At 38.7% G+C, this 14,286-nt stretch overlaps 1 protein-coding gene across 4 annotated transcripts in view; it reads right to left on the reverse strand.

Moving 5' to 3' along the window:
• The window catches only part of NMRK1 (nicotinamide riboside kinase 1), a 37,661-nt gene that overhangs the window by 13,389 nt on the left and 9,986 nt on the right, over positions 1–14,286 (reverse strand). For 3 of the 4 annotated variants that reach the window (XR_004910270.2, XM_036070475.2, XM_036070472.2), the window contains exons 5-7: positions 2,225–2,372; positions 2,077–2,148; positions 1,130–1,236 (exon numbers count right to left, since the gene is read on the reverse strand). Coding sequence is in view for 3 of the 4 variants with exons in the window: in XM_036070475.2 (XP_035926368.1) it covers positions 1,130–1,236; positions 2,077–2,148; positions 2,225–2,372 (327 nt within the window). In the remaining variant the exon portion in view is untranslated. Of the gene's footprint in view, positions 1–1,129; positions 1,237–1,291; positions 1,565–2,076; positions 2,149–2,224; positions 2,373–14,286 lie in introns of those variants that run through there. The other variant, XM_036070477.2, reaches the window with a different exon arrangement.

Here is a 14,286-nt window from a genome sequence, read left to right on the forward strand (position 1 = left end):
GAGAGACAGAGAGAGAGAGATGCAGAGGGAGAAGCAGGTTCCCAAGGAGCAGAGAGCCCGATGCGGGACTCAATCCCAGGACCCTGGGATCGTGACCTGAGCCGAAGGCAGACGCTTAACCATCTGAGCCACCCAGGTGCCCGACGGGCATTTTTTTTCTAAGTTTCATTTTTAGGCAATCTCTCCACCCAATGTGGGTCTTGAATTCACAACCCTGAGATGAAGAGTTGCATGCTCCACTGAATGAGCCGGCCAGGCACCCCTAGATTGGCAATTTAGATGGAGAGGGAGAGAGGGGCACCCTCCATATCTCTTATGTCATTCTGTTCTATTAAGCACATAATACATCCATGCTCACATAGCCAGGGGAATCTCACTAAAACAGGAATTTGGTATTTACCATGTCCCTGTTTGAAACCTCTCTGTAGAGGGCTTCCCAATTCTCCTAGGATAATGACCCAAGTCCTTAATTGGCCTATGGCCTTGTAGAGTTTAGATCTTCCTTGTGTCTCCAGCATCCCCTCTCTCTCTTGGTTTTCTCTACCAAAAATACACCAACCTTTTTTCAGGTGCTATTCATTCCTTCCTGTCCCTGGCCTTTTCGTGTACTGTCTGGAGTGATCTTCTGTCCCCCCGAACTACCTCCCTTTGTCCAGTTAAACCCCTCAAGTGTGGTTTAAGTAGCTTCCTCAAGGAAGCCTTCCCTGATTGCTGGGCCTCGGGTAGTCCCCCTGGAACTTGCACTTAGCATAGCTAGAAAGGACATGCTCATGCAGCTAGTGTTTTTAAGGCCCGTTTCCCTGATAGAATGCCGGCTCCTAGGAGTAGGGGCTGGGTTTGTCTTATTTTCCTCAGTATCAACAGGGCAGTGCCTTGTCAGGAAGGCATTCGATTAATACCCATTTCATGAACGACCATCTAGAAGTTGACCGGCTTTAACAAGAGCCTTACAGAGAGAAACAGAAAGCAGGACAGTACATTGTGGAAGGGCCCAGAGTGTTCTGGCTTAAAGGCTTCCTTTGTAATGTAATCCATGAGAAAAATACCTCCTTTTAAAAAAATCCTTTCTCTTGTGGACTTGGAGCAACGACAAATAAAGGCCTTCTGTGGGGGGAGAAAAGGTACTTACCAATTTCCCACGTGATGTTCTCCATTTCTTGTTTGTGCTTTAGGTACATGGGCCACACGTGGCCATCAAAGTACCCTGGGACGTCTGGAGGCTCGTAGACCCTTGTACTACCAAAACACATAGGAAACTTTATGTGCACAGAAACACACAATTGATAAAAGTAAAATAATAATGGTCAGGATAATGGGAAAAATCACTGAGACTGAATCTAAATAGAATTAAGAGTATACATTTTAGATTCAACACTAGTTACAAAGAGAACAAAACAGATTTAGTTTTCTGATGCAAATTACTTTTGTAATTCACTATCATTCAAAATTATCTCCCCCTCCTTCAGTGCTTTATAAGAGAATTAAGAGACAAAAAGCAATGTAAATAATGACAGAGGACCTGATATGTTGGCTTAAGCTTTCAATTAACTGGTGTTCTTTGTGTCTGTAACAAAGTAAAAGCTCATGAATTTAGAATTATAATCCACATATATTTTACTTAAAAAAATTTTATTTTTAATTGAAGTATGGTTGACACATAAGGTTATATTAATTTCTTTTTTTTTTTTTAAAGATTTTTTTATTTGACAGAGAGAGACACAGCGAGAGAGGGAACACAAGCGGGGGGAGTGGGAGAGGGAGAGGCAGGCCTCCCGTGGAACAGGGAGCCCGATGCGGGACTCGATCCCAGGACCCTGGGATCATGACCTGAACCGAAGGCAGATGCTTAACGACTGAGCCACCCAGGCGCCCCGAGGTTACATTGGTTTCAGTCAAACAACATAGGGATTCAACTTCTCCTATGTTAGGCTCTGAGCACCCTGAGTGTAGCTACCACCTGTCACCATACTGTGTTGTTACAAACACTATGGACCCTACTCCTTATGCTGTGCTTTCTATCCCCGTGTTAATTTTGTCTTTTGAATTAGAATCCGCAAAGGCGATTTCAAAACTCACCTCCTCCTCCTCTTACATTCTTCATAAGGAATCGTCAGAAAGTAGCTTCGGTTCCATAGAGTGTTGAGGGGCCTAAAATAACAGCATCTTGAGTTCACGAGGTTTCCCCCCATTCATTCAGAGTCAATACAAAGTTGAGGATGCTTACTTATAATTAAAGAGAAGGAAGCCTTCGATGATTAATATGGGAATTTCCTCGGTGCTTCCAGAGTCTGTTGATACCAGTGAGTGTCTTGGGCTTTCCATCCAGCAGGAAATGGTGGACATCATTTTTTCCATGTTAAGCGCTTCAAGCACTTCAAACAAACATACGAAAATATGAAATAGATACAACAAAAGGTTTATGATGTGGCTTTTTATGAGGAGTATATCCAGGGTTCTATAAATACATAGAATAATGGTATTTTATTTACCCTTCAAAATACTTAATAATAAATATTTTAGACAAACTTAAACTCTATTATTGACAAATTGGCATGTTTGAAACATTTCTAATACGGAAAATTTCAAATATATATAAAAGTAGAGAGTACAATGAATTCCCATGTCCCCATTACCAGCTTTGGCAATCACAAACTCATAGCTAATATTGCTTTATTTATAGTGTCTATCCCTCCTGACTATACAAAAGTTTAACATTTTTGGGTGACAAAATATCTGTACCTCTGAAACAAATAATACATTATATGTTAAAAAAAAAAAAGAAGATAGTAGGAGGGGAAAAATGAATGGGGGGGAAGTGAAGGGGGAGACAAACCATGAGAGACTATGGACTCTGAGAAACAAACTGAGGGTTCTAGAGGGGAGGGAGGTGGGAGGATGGGTTAGCCTGGTGATGGGTATTAAAGAGTGCACGTTCTGCATGGAGCACTGGGTGTTATATGCAAACAATGAATCATGGAACACTACATCAAAAACTAATAATATAATGTATGGTGATTAACAAAACATTATAAAAAAAAAAGAGATGTGATCACATAAATGTAATGGGATATCCTACATGGGATTATGGAACAGAAAAAAAAAATGTTAAAACTAAGGAAATCTGGGGGGAGGAGCAAAATGGCGGAGGAGTAGGAGACCTAAATTTCATCTGGTCCCAGGAATTCAGCTAGATAGGGATCAAACCATTCTGAATACCTACGAACTTAACAGGAAATCGAAGAAAAGAATAGCAGCAACTCTCTGAACAGAAAAGTGACCACTTTCTTGAAGAGTCATATTCTATCCCTTCATAGTAGTTAACCTGATTTTTGGTATATATATATATATAAGTTGTTCTCTCTTTAAAATTTTGGGATACAGTTTCTTCTAATGGACCAAAATATACCCTAAATCTCTAGTGTCTTCTTATCTTACCAATTCCTTTTATAAAATCTTTTATAATTTTCATCTTTACAGTCATATTCCATCCCTTCATTGTATTTACCCTTACTTTTGTACATATATAAGTTTTTCTTTCTTTAAAATTTTGGGAGGCACTTTCTTCTAACAGACCAACATATGCCCAAAATCTAGTGTGTAGCACTGATCTATGCACCAGCCTGGTCATATTTGATCATATTCTGTTTTATTTTGTTTGTTTGTTTTTATCTTTTTCTTTTTTTTCTTTTTTCTTCCTTTCCCTTTCTTTTCCCCCGGTTTCAGGTCTCTTCTGATTTGTTCAGTGTATATTTTTCTGGGGTTGTTGTTACCCTGTTAGCATTTTGTTCTCTCATTCATTTATTCTCCTCTGGACAAAATGACAAGATGGAAAAAATCACCTCAAAAAAAAAGAACAAGAGGCAGTACCAACTGCCAGGGACCTAATCAGTACGGACATTAGTAAGATGTTGGAATTAGAGTTCAGAAGGACGATTTTAAAAAACCAGCTGGGGGCGCCTGGGTGGCTCAGTTGTTAAGCGTCTGCCTTCAGCTCGGGTCATGGTCCCAAGGTCCTGGGATCGAGCCCCACATCAGGCTCCCTGCTCCACGGGAAGCCTGCTTCTCCCTCCCCTGCTCCCCCTGCTTGTGTTCCCACTCTCATTGTGTCTCTCTCTGTCAAATAAATAAATAAAATCTTAAAAAAAAAAAAAGATACTAGTTGAGCTTGAAAAAAGCATGGAAGATATTAGAGAAAACCTTTCTGGAGAAATAAAAGAACTAAAATCTAACCAAGTTGAAATCAAAAAGGCTATTAATGAGGTACAATAAAAAACGGAGGCTCTAACTGCTAGGATAAATGAGGCAGAAGAGAGAATTAGTGATATAGAAGACCAAATGATGGAAAATAAAGAAGCTGAGAAAAAGAGATAAACAACTACTGGATCATGAGGGCAGAATTCTAGAGATAAGTGATACCATAAGATGAAACAATATTAGAATAATTGGGATCCCAGAAGAAGAAGAAAGAGAGGGTTAAAAGGTATATTGGAGCAAATTATAGCAGAGAACTTCCCTAATTTGGGGAAGGAAACAGGCATCAAAATCCAGGAGGCACAGAGAACCCCTTAAAATCAATAAAAATAGGTCAACACCCCGACATCTAATAGTAAAACTTACAAGTCTCAGACACAAAGAGAAAATCCTGAAAGCAGCTCGGGAGAAGAGATCTGTAACCTACAATGGTAGAAACATTAGATTGGCAACAGACCTATCCACAGAAACCTGGCAGGCCAGAAAGGACTGGCATGATATATTCAGAGCACTAAATGAGAAAAATATGCAGCCAAGAATACTATCTCCAGCTAGGCTGTCATTGAAAATAGAAGGAGAGGTAAATAGCTTCCAGGACAAACAAAAACTAAAGGAATTTGCAAACACGAAACCAGCCCTACAACAAATATTGAAAGGGGTCCTGTAAGCAAAGAGAGCCTAAAAGTAACATAGACCAGAAAGGAACACAGACAATATACAGTAACAGTCACCTTGCAGGCAATACAATGGCACTAAATTTCTACCTTTCAATAGTTACCTGAATGTAAATGGGCTAAATGCCCCAATCAAAAGACACAGGGTATCAGATTGGATAAAAAAATAAGACCCATCGATATGCTGTCTGCAAGAGACTCATTTTAGACCCAAAGACACCCCCAGATTGAAAGTGAGGGGGTGGAAAACCATTTACCATGCTAATGGACACTAAAAGAAAGCTGGGGTGGCAATCCTTATATCAGACAAATTAGATTTTAAACCAAAGACTATAATAAGAGATGAGGAAGGGCACTATATCATACTTAAAGGGTCTATCCAACAAGAAGATCTAACAATTGTAAATATCTATGCCCCTAACATGGGAGCGGCCAATTATATAAGCCAATTAATAACAAAAGCAAAGAAACACATCGACAACAATACAACAATAGTGGGGGACTTTAACACCCCCCTCACTGAAAGGGACAGATCATCTAAGCAAAAGATCAACAAGGAAATAAAAACTTTAAATGACACACTGGACCAAATGGACTTCACAGACATATTCAGAACATTCCATTCCAAAGCAACAGAATACAGATTCTTCTCTAGTGCCCATGAACATTCTCCAGAATAGATCACATCCTGCGTCACAAATCAGGTCTCAACCGGTACCAAAAGATTGGGATCATTCCCTGCATATTTTCAGAGCACAATGTGCCGGAGTCCAGCTCCAGCCGGGGTGGGTCTCTCGTAGGAAAGGACGGCGTCGGCGAATGAGGAGACACAGACACAGGGTCAGGTTGCAAGCATCTCCTCCTGACAGCCTTGGAGAAACTTTATTTATGTTAGGATTTTTTTGTTTTTCCATACTTTCGTAACATGTGATTGTTTTTTCACAATTGATTGAGATAATCTTAGATCATTTTATTGATTACAGACATAGCCTTCTTTTATTTTTCCTTTGTAATGATTAACATGACCTTTATTGATTTCCGCTTATTGACTTTCGCTAAAACTAAAAAACAATACGCAAAGAGAAAGGCGCTAGACAGAGCGTGACCGTCTTGCTATTTTGTTCTATAGCGCAGGAAATATAGTGAACTGTGGAACAGCCTGAGCTGTTCCTTTCTTAGAATCTTGCCGCTTCTGAGGCGCCTGGGGGGCCTCGTGGAATTAGTTTCATTATGATTGCTTAGATAGGCGTAACTAAGATGAGTAGTCACTTTATCATGAAACCCCAGAAATATTCCCACAATTATAAAGATTGCCATAAACAAAATGAAAGAGAATAGCAAGAGCCAGCTGTGGAGTCTCCTGTTTTCAGGATCGTCCCCCATACTTGGACTCTGTCAAACAGCATGAGTAGCTTGGCTCACGCCAACAATGCTTTGAAACTAGAACTCAATCACAAGAGAAAAGTCAGAAAGAACTCAAATACATGGAGGCTAAAGAGCATCCTACTAAAGAATGAATGGGTTAACCAGGAAATTAAAGAAGAATTAAAAAAATTTATGGAAACCAATGAAAATGAAAACACAACTGTTCAAAATCCTTGGGATTCAGCAAAGGCGGTCCTAAGAGGAAACTATATAGCAATACAAGCCTTTTCAAGAAACAAGAAAGGTCTCAAATACACACCCTAACCCTACACCTAAAGAAGCTGGAAAAAGAACAGCAAATAAAGCCTAAACCCAACAGGAGAAGAGAAATAATAAAGATCAGAGCAGAAATCAATGAAATAGAAATCAAAAGAACAGTAGAACAGATCAACGAAACTAGGAGCTGGTTCTTTGAAAGAATTAACAAGATTGATAAACCCCTGGCCAGACTTATCAAAAAGAAAAGAGAAAGGACCCAAATAAGTAAAATCATGAATGAAAGAGGAGAGATCACAACCAACACCAAAGAAATACAAACAATTATAAGAACATATTATGAGCAACTCTATGCCAACCAATTAGATAATCTGGAAGAAATGGATGCATTCCTAGAGATGTATCAACTACCAAAACTGAACCAGGAAGAAACAGAAAACCTCAACAGACCTATAACCACTAAGGAAATTGAAGCAGTCATCAAAAATCTCCCAACAAACAAAAGCCCAGGGCCAGATGGCTTCCCAGGGGAATTCTACCAAACATTTAAAGAAGAATTAATACCTATTCTTCTGAAACTGTTCCAAAAAATAGAAATGGAAGGAAAACTTCCAAACTTGTTTTATGAGGCCACCATTACCTTGATCCCCAAATCAGACAAAGACCCCATCAAAAAGGAGAATTACAGACCAATATCCTTGATGAACAAGAAGGCAAAAATTCTCACCAAAATACTAGCCAATAGGATCCAACAGTACATTAAAAGGATTATTCACCACGACCAAGTGGGATTTAACCCTGGGCTGCAAGGTTGGTTCAACATCTGCAAATCAATCAATGTGATACAATACATTGAAAGAAGAAAGAACAAGAACCATATGACCCTCTCAATAGATGCAGAAAAAGCATTTGACAAAGTACAGCATCCTTTCTTGATCAAAACTCTTCAGAGTATAGGGATAGAGGGTACATACCTCAATATCATAAAAGCCATCTATGAAAAACCCACAGTGAATATCATTCTCAATGGGGAAAAACTGAGAGCTTTCCCCCTAAGGTCAGGAACATGGCAGGGATGTCCACTACCACCACTGCTATTCAACATAGTACTAGAAGTCCTAGCCTCAGCAATCAGACAACAAAAAGAAATAAAAGGCATCTGAATCGGCAAAGAAGAAGTCAAACTCTCACTCTTTGCAGATGATATGATACTTTATGTGGAAAACCCAAAAGACTCCACCCCAAAACTGCTAGAACTCATACAGGAATTCAGTAAAGTGGCAGGATATAAAATCAATGCACAGGAATCAGTGGCATTCCTATACCCCAACAACAAGACAGAAGAAAGAGAAATTAAGGAGTCGATCCTATTTACAATCGCACCCCAAACCATAAGATACCTAGGAATAAATCTAACCAAAGAGGCAAAGAATCTGTACTCAGAAAACTATAAAATAGGAAAGAAATTGAGGAAGACACAAAGAAATGGAAAAACGTTCCATGCTCATGGATTGGAAGAACAAATATTGTGAAGATGTCAATGCTACCTAGAGCAATCTACACATTCAAAGCAATCCCTATCAAAATACCATCCACTTTTTTCAAAGAAATGGAACAAATAATCCTAAAATTTGTACGGAACCAGAAGAGACCCCAAATAGCCAGAGGAATGTTGAAAAAGAAAAGCAAAGCTGGTGGCATCACAATTCCAGACTTCAAGCTCTATTACAAAGCTGTTATCATCAAGACAGTCTGGTACTGGCACAAAAACAGACACATACATCGATGGAACAGAATAGAAAGCCCAGAAATGGACCCTCAACTCTATTGTCAACTAATCTTCGACAAAGCAGGAAAGAATGTCCAATGGAAAACAGACAGTCTCTTCAACAAATGGTGTTGGGAAAATTGGACAGCCACATGCAGAAGAATGAAACTGGACCATTTCCTTACACCACACAGAAAAACAGACTCAAAATGGTTGAAAGACCGAAATGTGAGACAGGAGTCCATCAACATCCTAAAGGAGAACACAGGCAGCAACTTCTTCGACCTCAGCTGCAGCAACTTCTTCCTAGAAATATCGCCAAAGGCAAGGGAAGCAAGGGCAAAAATGAACTATTGGGACTTCATCAAGATAAAAAGCTTTTGCACAGCAAAAGAAACAGTCAACAAAACCAAAAGACAACTGACAGAATGGGAGAAGGTATTTGCAAATGACATATCAGATAAAGGGCTAGTATCCAAAATCTATAAAGAACTTATCAAACTCAACACCCAAAGAACAAATAATCCAGTCAAGAAATGGGCAGAAGACATGTACAGACATTTTTCCAAAGAAGACATCCAAATGGCCAACAGACACATGAAAAAGTGCTCAACATCACTTGGCATCAGGGAAATCCAAATCAAAACCTCAAGGACATACCACCTCACACCAGTGAGAATGGCTAAAATTAACAAGTCAGGAAACAACAGATGTTGGTGAGGATGCGGAGAAAGGGGAACCCACCTACACTGTTGGTGTGAATGCAAGCTGGTGCAGCCACTCTGGAAAACAGTATGGAGGTTCCTCAAAAAGTTCAAAAGAGAGCTACCCTACGACCCAGCAATTGCACTACTGGGTATTTACCCCAAAGATACAAATGTAGGGATCTGATGGGGTACATGCACCCTGACGTTTATAGCAGCAATGTCCACAATAGCCAAACTGTGGAAAGAGCCAAGATGTCCATTGACAGATGAATGGATAAAGAAGATGTGGTATATATATACGATGGAATATTATGCAGCCATCAAAAGGAATGAAATCTTGCCATTTGCAACGACGTGGATGGAACTGGAGGGTATTATGCTGAGCGAAATAAGTCAATCAGAGAAAGACATGTATCATATGATCTCACTCATATGAGGAATTCTTAATCTCAGGAAACAAACTGAAGGTTGCTGGAGTGGTGGGGGGTGGGAGGGATGGGGGCTGGGTGATAGACATTGGGGAGGGTATGTGTTATGGTGAGCGCTGTGAGTTGTGTAAGACTGTTGAATCACAGACCTGTACCTCTGAAACAAATAATACATTATATGTTAAAAAAGAAAAAAAAAAGAAGAAGATAGCAGGGAGGGAAAAATGAAGGGGGGGGCAATCGGAGGGGGAGATGAACCATGAGAGACTATGGACTCTGAGAAACAAACTGAGGGTTTTAGAGGAGAAAGGGTGGGGGGATGGGTTAGCCTGGTGATGGGTATTAAAGAGGGCACGTACTAAATGGAGCACTGGGTGTTATACGCAAACAATGAATCATGGAACACTACATCAAAAATAAATAAATAAATAAATAAATAAATAAAAACTAAGGAAATCTAAATAAACTATGGACTTTATTTAATTAAAAAAAAGACAAAATATCTATAAATTAGTTTGAAAAATAAATGACACATTGGGGGAAATATCTGCAATGTATTTCATCAAGAGCTTAAATACATTATCTTTTTTTTTTTTTTTTTAAGATTTTATTTGAGAGAGAGAACGAGAGAGTGCTAGCAGAAAGGGCAGAGGGGTAGGGAGAGAGAATCTATAGCCGACTCAGCACTGAGCATGGAGCCCTACATGGGGCTCGATCCCAGGACTGCAGATCGTGACCTGAGCTAAAATCAAGAGTCAGACACTTAACCAACTAAGCCACCCAGGTGCCCCAAGAGCTAGTATCTCTAATGTATAAAGGGCTCTTACAAGTAAGTAAGAGAAAAATCATTAAAAATTTCATAAAGGACATGAATATGTTCCTTTTAAACTCTAAAATATTCATACTTTTTGAGCTTACAATTATAATTCTAGAAAATTATTCCAAAATACTGATTCTCAAAGTGTAGGACCTAGACCAGCAGTGTTACTATCACCTGGGAATTTACCAGAATTATAGTTTCTGAGCCCTACTCCAGAACTACTGTATTGAGCCATCTGGACTTAAAGAGGCTTTTTAGTGGAAGGTTTATAAATTATGGATTAACTTACTCACTAGACATAGGGCTATTAGGATTTTTCTCTTTGTTCTGGTGTGAGTTTTGGTAAGTTGCATTTTTCTAGGAAATTGTCAATTTCATTCAAGTTTTCTAATTTAGTTGTTGTTCATAACATGCTCTTATCTTTTTTAATGCCTGTAGGATCTGCAGTGGTATTACCTTTTTTGTTTTTGGTATTTGTAATTTGTGCCTTCTCTTTTTTTTCTTGGTCAGTCTTATTTAATCTGTTTGGGGATCAGTCAGATTCTTGAATTTGTAGGTTTATGTCTTATGCCAAGTTTGCAATGTTTTACACAGTTACTTCTTTTTTATTTTTATTTTTTTTTAAGATTTTATTTACTTGAGAGAGAGAGAGCACAAGCACGGGGAGAAGCAGAGGGAGAGGGAGCAGCAGGCTCCCCACTGAGCAAGGAGCCCAACGCGGGGCTCCATCCCTGAACCCTGGGATCATGACCCCAGCTGAAGGCAGATGCTTAATTGACTGAGCCACCCAGGCGTCCCCATTTACTTCTATTTTAGCACCACACTTTTTCTCCTCTCCTTCTGAGACTCCAATGATATGAATGTTAGAGTTTTTGTTATTGCCCCTATTTCTGTTAACTTCTTTTCAGTCTATTTTCTCTCTGTTGTTCAGAGAGAGTAATTTCTATTGTTCTGTCCTCAAATTCAGATTCTTTCCTCTATCATATTTATCCTGCTGCTGAGTTTTAAGATTTCAGTTACTGTATGTTGTCAATTAAAACATTTCTATTTGGTTCTTTTTTACATCTTCTATTTTACTGAGGTTTTCTAACTTTTTACTAGATTCAACAATGTTCATAATCACTCATTGAAGCCTTTTTATGAATGCTGCTTTACAATCCTTGTCAGATAATTCCAACATCTCTGTTATACGGAGTTGGTGTCTGTTCATTGTCTTTTCTCACTCAAGTTGAGAGTTACCTAGTTCTTGATATGACAAGTGACTTTTAGTCTTGTCCTAGAAAGTTTGGGTATCACATTGTGAGGCTCTGGATCCCACTTAATCTTCTTTTTTTATAGGCAGTTACCCTGCTTAGGTGTAGTATGCAGCTCCAAGAGGGGGTGGATGGTCATCCCCCTGCTGAACGTTACCTACATGGAGGGGGAGTTTGCCATGGGAGCAGAAGGAGGCAAGTGGAATGTTGCTGTGGATTCATTGCTAGAAGTTCAGTCTCAGTTGAATTCTGCTGACAGTAGCTGATGCTCTCTGGGTAAGGAAAGTGGAGAGTCAACTAGCACCCCCTCACACTGCCTCATTCTGTCGCTGCTGCTAGATGGGTGTGGAAATTCAGTTCCCTGTCTGATTCTACTAATGGGACCCCTGTGGGGTCCCCTGCCTTGCTGGTGCCACATGGGTCCAGAAGTCTTGCTCACCACCTGGCCCTGCTGACACCATGAAGGGAGGATGGTTTTTCTTTTTGTGTTTGGCTACAGTAAGGTGGATATTATCAAAATGATTTTCTATTCAGTGCGCCACTCTTTTCCTGGTCCTTTGACTACAGGGTACGGGTTTCTTGGGGCTTTTTTGTCTGTACCTATTTTTGATACCATGTTGCACACCCCTCAGACACCCCTTCCTGGCTATATGACAGGTAAGAAGAAAACCCAGAGAATCACAGCTACATCATTCCTCCAGTCCCAAAGGCCCTAGCCAGTCTGTTCTCTTCTTTTTATCTTTGAGTATTCCTTTGTTTGTTGTGCTCCATCCAAGGTTTTCAATCATAAGAGGGAGAAAGAGCAAGGAATGGGGCCAATCCATCTTCTCTGGAACCAGAAATACCATCAGTTTTAATATATTTTCATTATTGTTCAGTTTAAAGTATCTTCTAATTTTCACTGGGATTTATTCTTTAACCCACAGGATTTACAGAAGTGCTTTGCTTCAGATGAAAGGTGATGACATATGGAATTTACTTCAAAAAATACAGAAGGAGAAAGTGGGTGAGGGCATAGATGAAATATAAATTGGTCAAGAGTGCATCATTTTAAAAGCTGGATGATCAATTCATGAGAGTTCATTATACTTTTCTGTCTACTTTTGTATATGTTTAAATTTTTCTGGAAAAAAAAGGATACTGATTAATTTCCAAACACTTAGGAATTTTCTACTTACTCTTTTGTCACTGATTTCTAATTCAGTTCTCTGTAATTAGAGGATATCTCTATATTACTTCAATCTACTGAAATGTACTAGGACTTGCTCCATGCCCTTGCATATGTCTTCCATTTTAGTTAATGTTCCTGTATTAAGAAAACAAAAATGTGTATTCTGCTGTGATTGGCCACATGTTCTATATATGTTAGTTTGGTTAAGTTTGTTAATTGTGTTGCTCAAATCTGTTATACCCTTATAACTTTTGTCTGCTTTTTCCATTAGTTATTGAAGAGCTTGTACTAATAATCTCCCACAATAATGATAGATTTGTGTATTTCCCTATTTAGTTTTGTCAGTTTTTGCTTAATGTATTGTGAGGTTATGTTATTAGGCGCATACAAATTTTAGATTATCTTCCTGTTGCATTGACCCATTTATCTCTATCTATCTCTAGTAATAGTAACTCTAGGGATACTCTTTGGGTTTACTTTGTCTGATATTAGTAGTTATACCAGATTTTTTCAGTAGGTGTTCACATGGCAGATCTTTTTCTAGCCTTGTCTACTCTTCTTTGTCCTAATATTTAAATATATGTCTTGTAAGGTGCTTATACTTGGGCTTTTCTTTCTTTCTTTTTCAAAAACAAGCTTGACAATCTTTGGAGTATTTTAGTTCGTTTAACTTAATATAGCTACTGATATATTTGGCTTAAATCTATCATTTTACTCTCATTTTCTATTTTCCTATCATCTTTTGACTTCTTTAAGTTCTCTATTTTTTACTTCTGACTTACTTTATCAACTACATTTTAATGATTCCATCTATTCATAGACTTGATAGCTATACATCTTTAAACTTTTCTTTTGGTGGTTGTAAAGATCTCGGCATACCTTGATTTACTTTAAATTTGTACACTTACCTAAAAATTTCAGATTTTTTCCTTAGATTCCTGGAAGTGGGACACTTGACCCATGGCATGAATATTTTTTTTTTTTTTTTTTTTTTTTTTTTTTTAAAGATTTTATTTATTTATTTGAGAGAGAGAGCATGAGAAGGGGGAGGGTCAGAGGGAGAAGCAGACTCCCCGCGGAGCAGGGAGCCGGATGTGGGACTCGATCCCGGGACTCCAGGATCATGACCTGAGCCGAAGGCAGTCGCTTAACCAACTGAGCCACCCAGGCGCCCCCCATGGCATGAATATTTTAAGGTCTTTGGGACATATGCTCAATCTCTCTTCCAGAAGGGTTATGTCAATTAATATTCCCATCTAAAAGAGTTCTTGCTTTATTGAGTCATCATTAGATAATTAGATAACTGTGCCATTATTAATTATTGCTTTAAAAATCTGTTTACTCGGTGAGAAAAAAAAAGTAATTTACAACTCTTTGACTACTTCTGAGGTTGACTTTTTACTGTTTATTTATTAATCAAATAACTTTTTGCTTCTATGAATAGCTTATTTATATCCTTGGACATTTTTCAATTGGAATATTAGTGTTTTTCTTATCAGCTTACAAGAACTCATTTGAACTAGGAATAATTCTTTGTCAATTGTTGAAAATGATTTTTCCTTGTTTAACGCTT

Source organism: Halichoerus grypus, chromosome 14, assembly GCF_964656455.1.
Source record: "Halichoerus grypus chromosome 14, mHalGry1.hap1.1, whole genome shotgun sequence".
NCBI lineage: Eukaryota > Metazoa > Chordata > Mammalia > Carnivora > Phocidae > Halichoerus > Halichoerus grypus.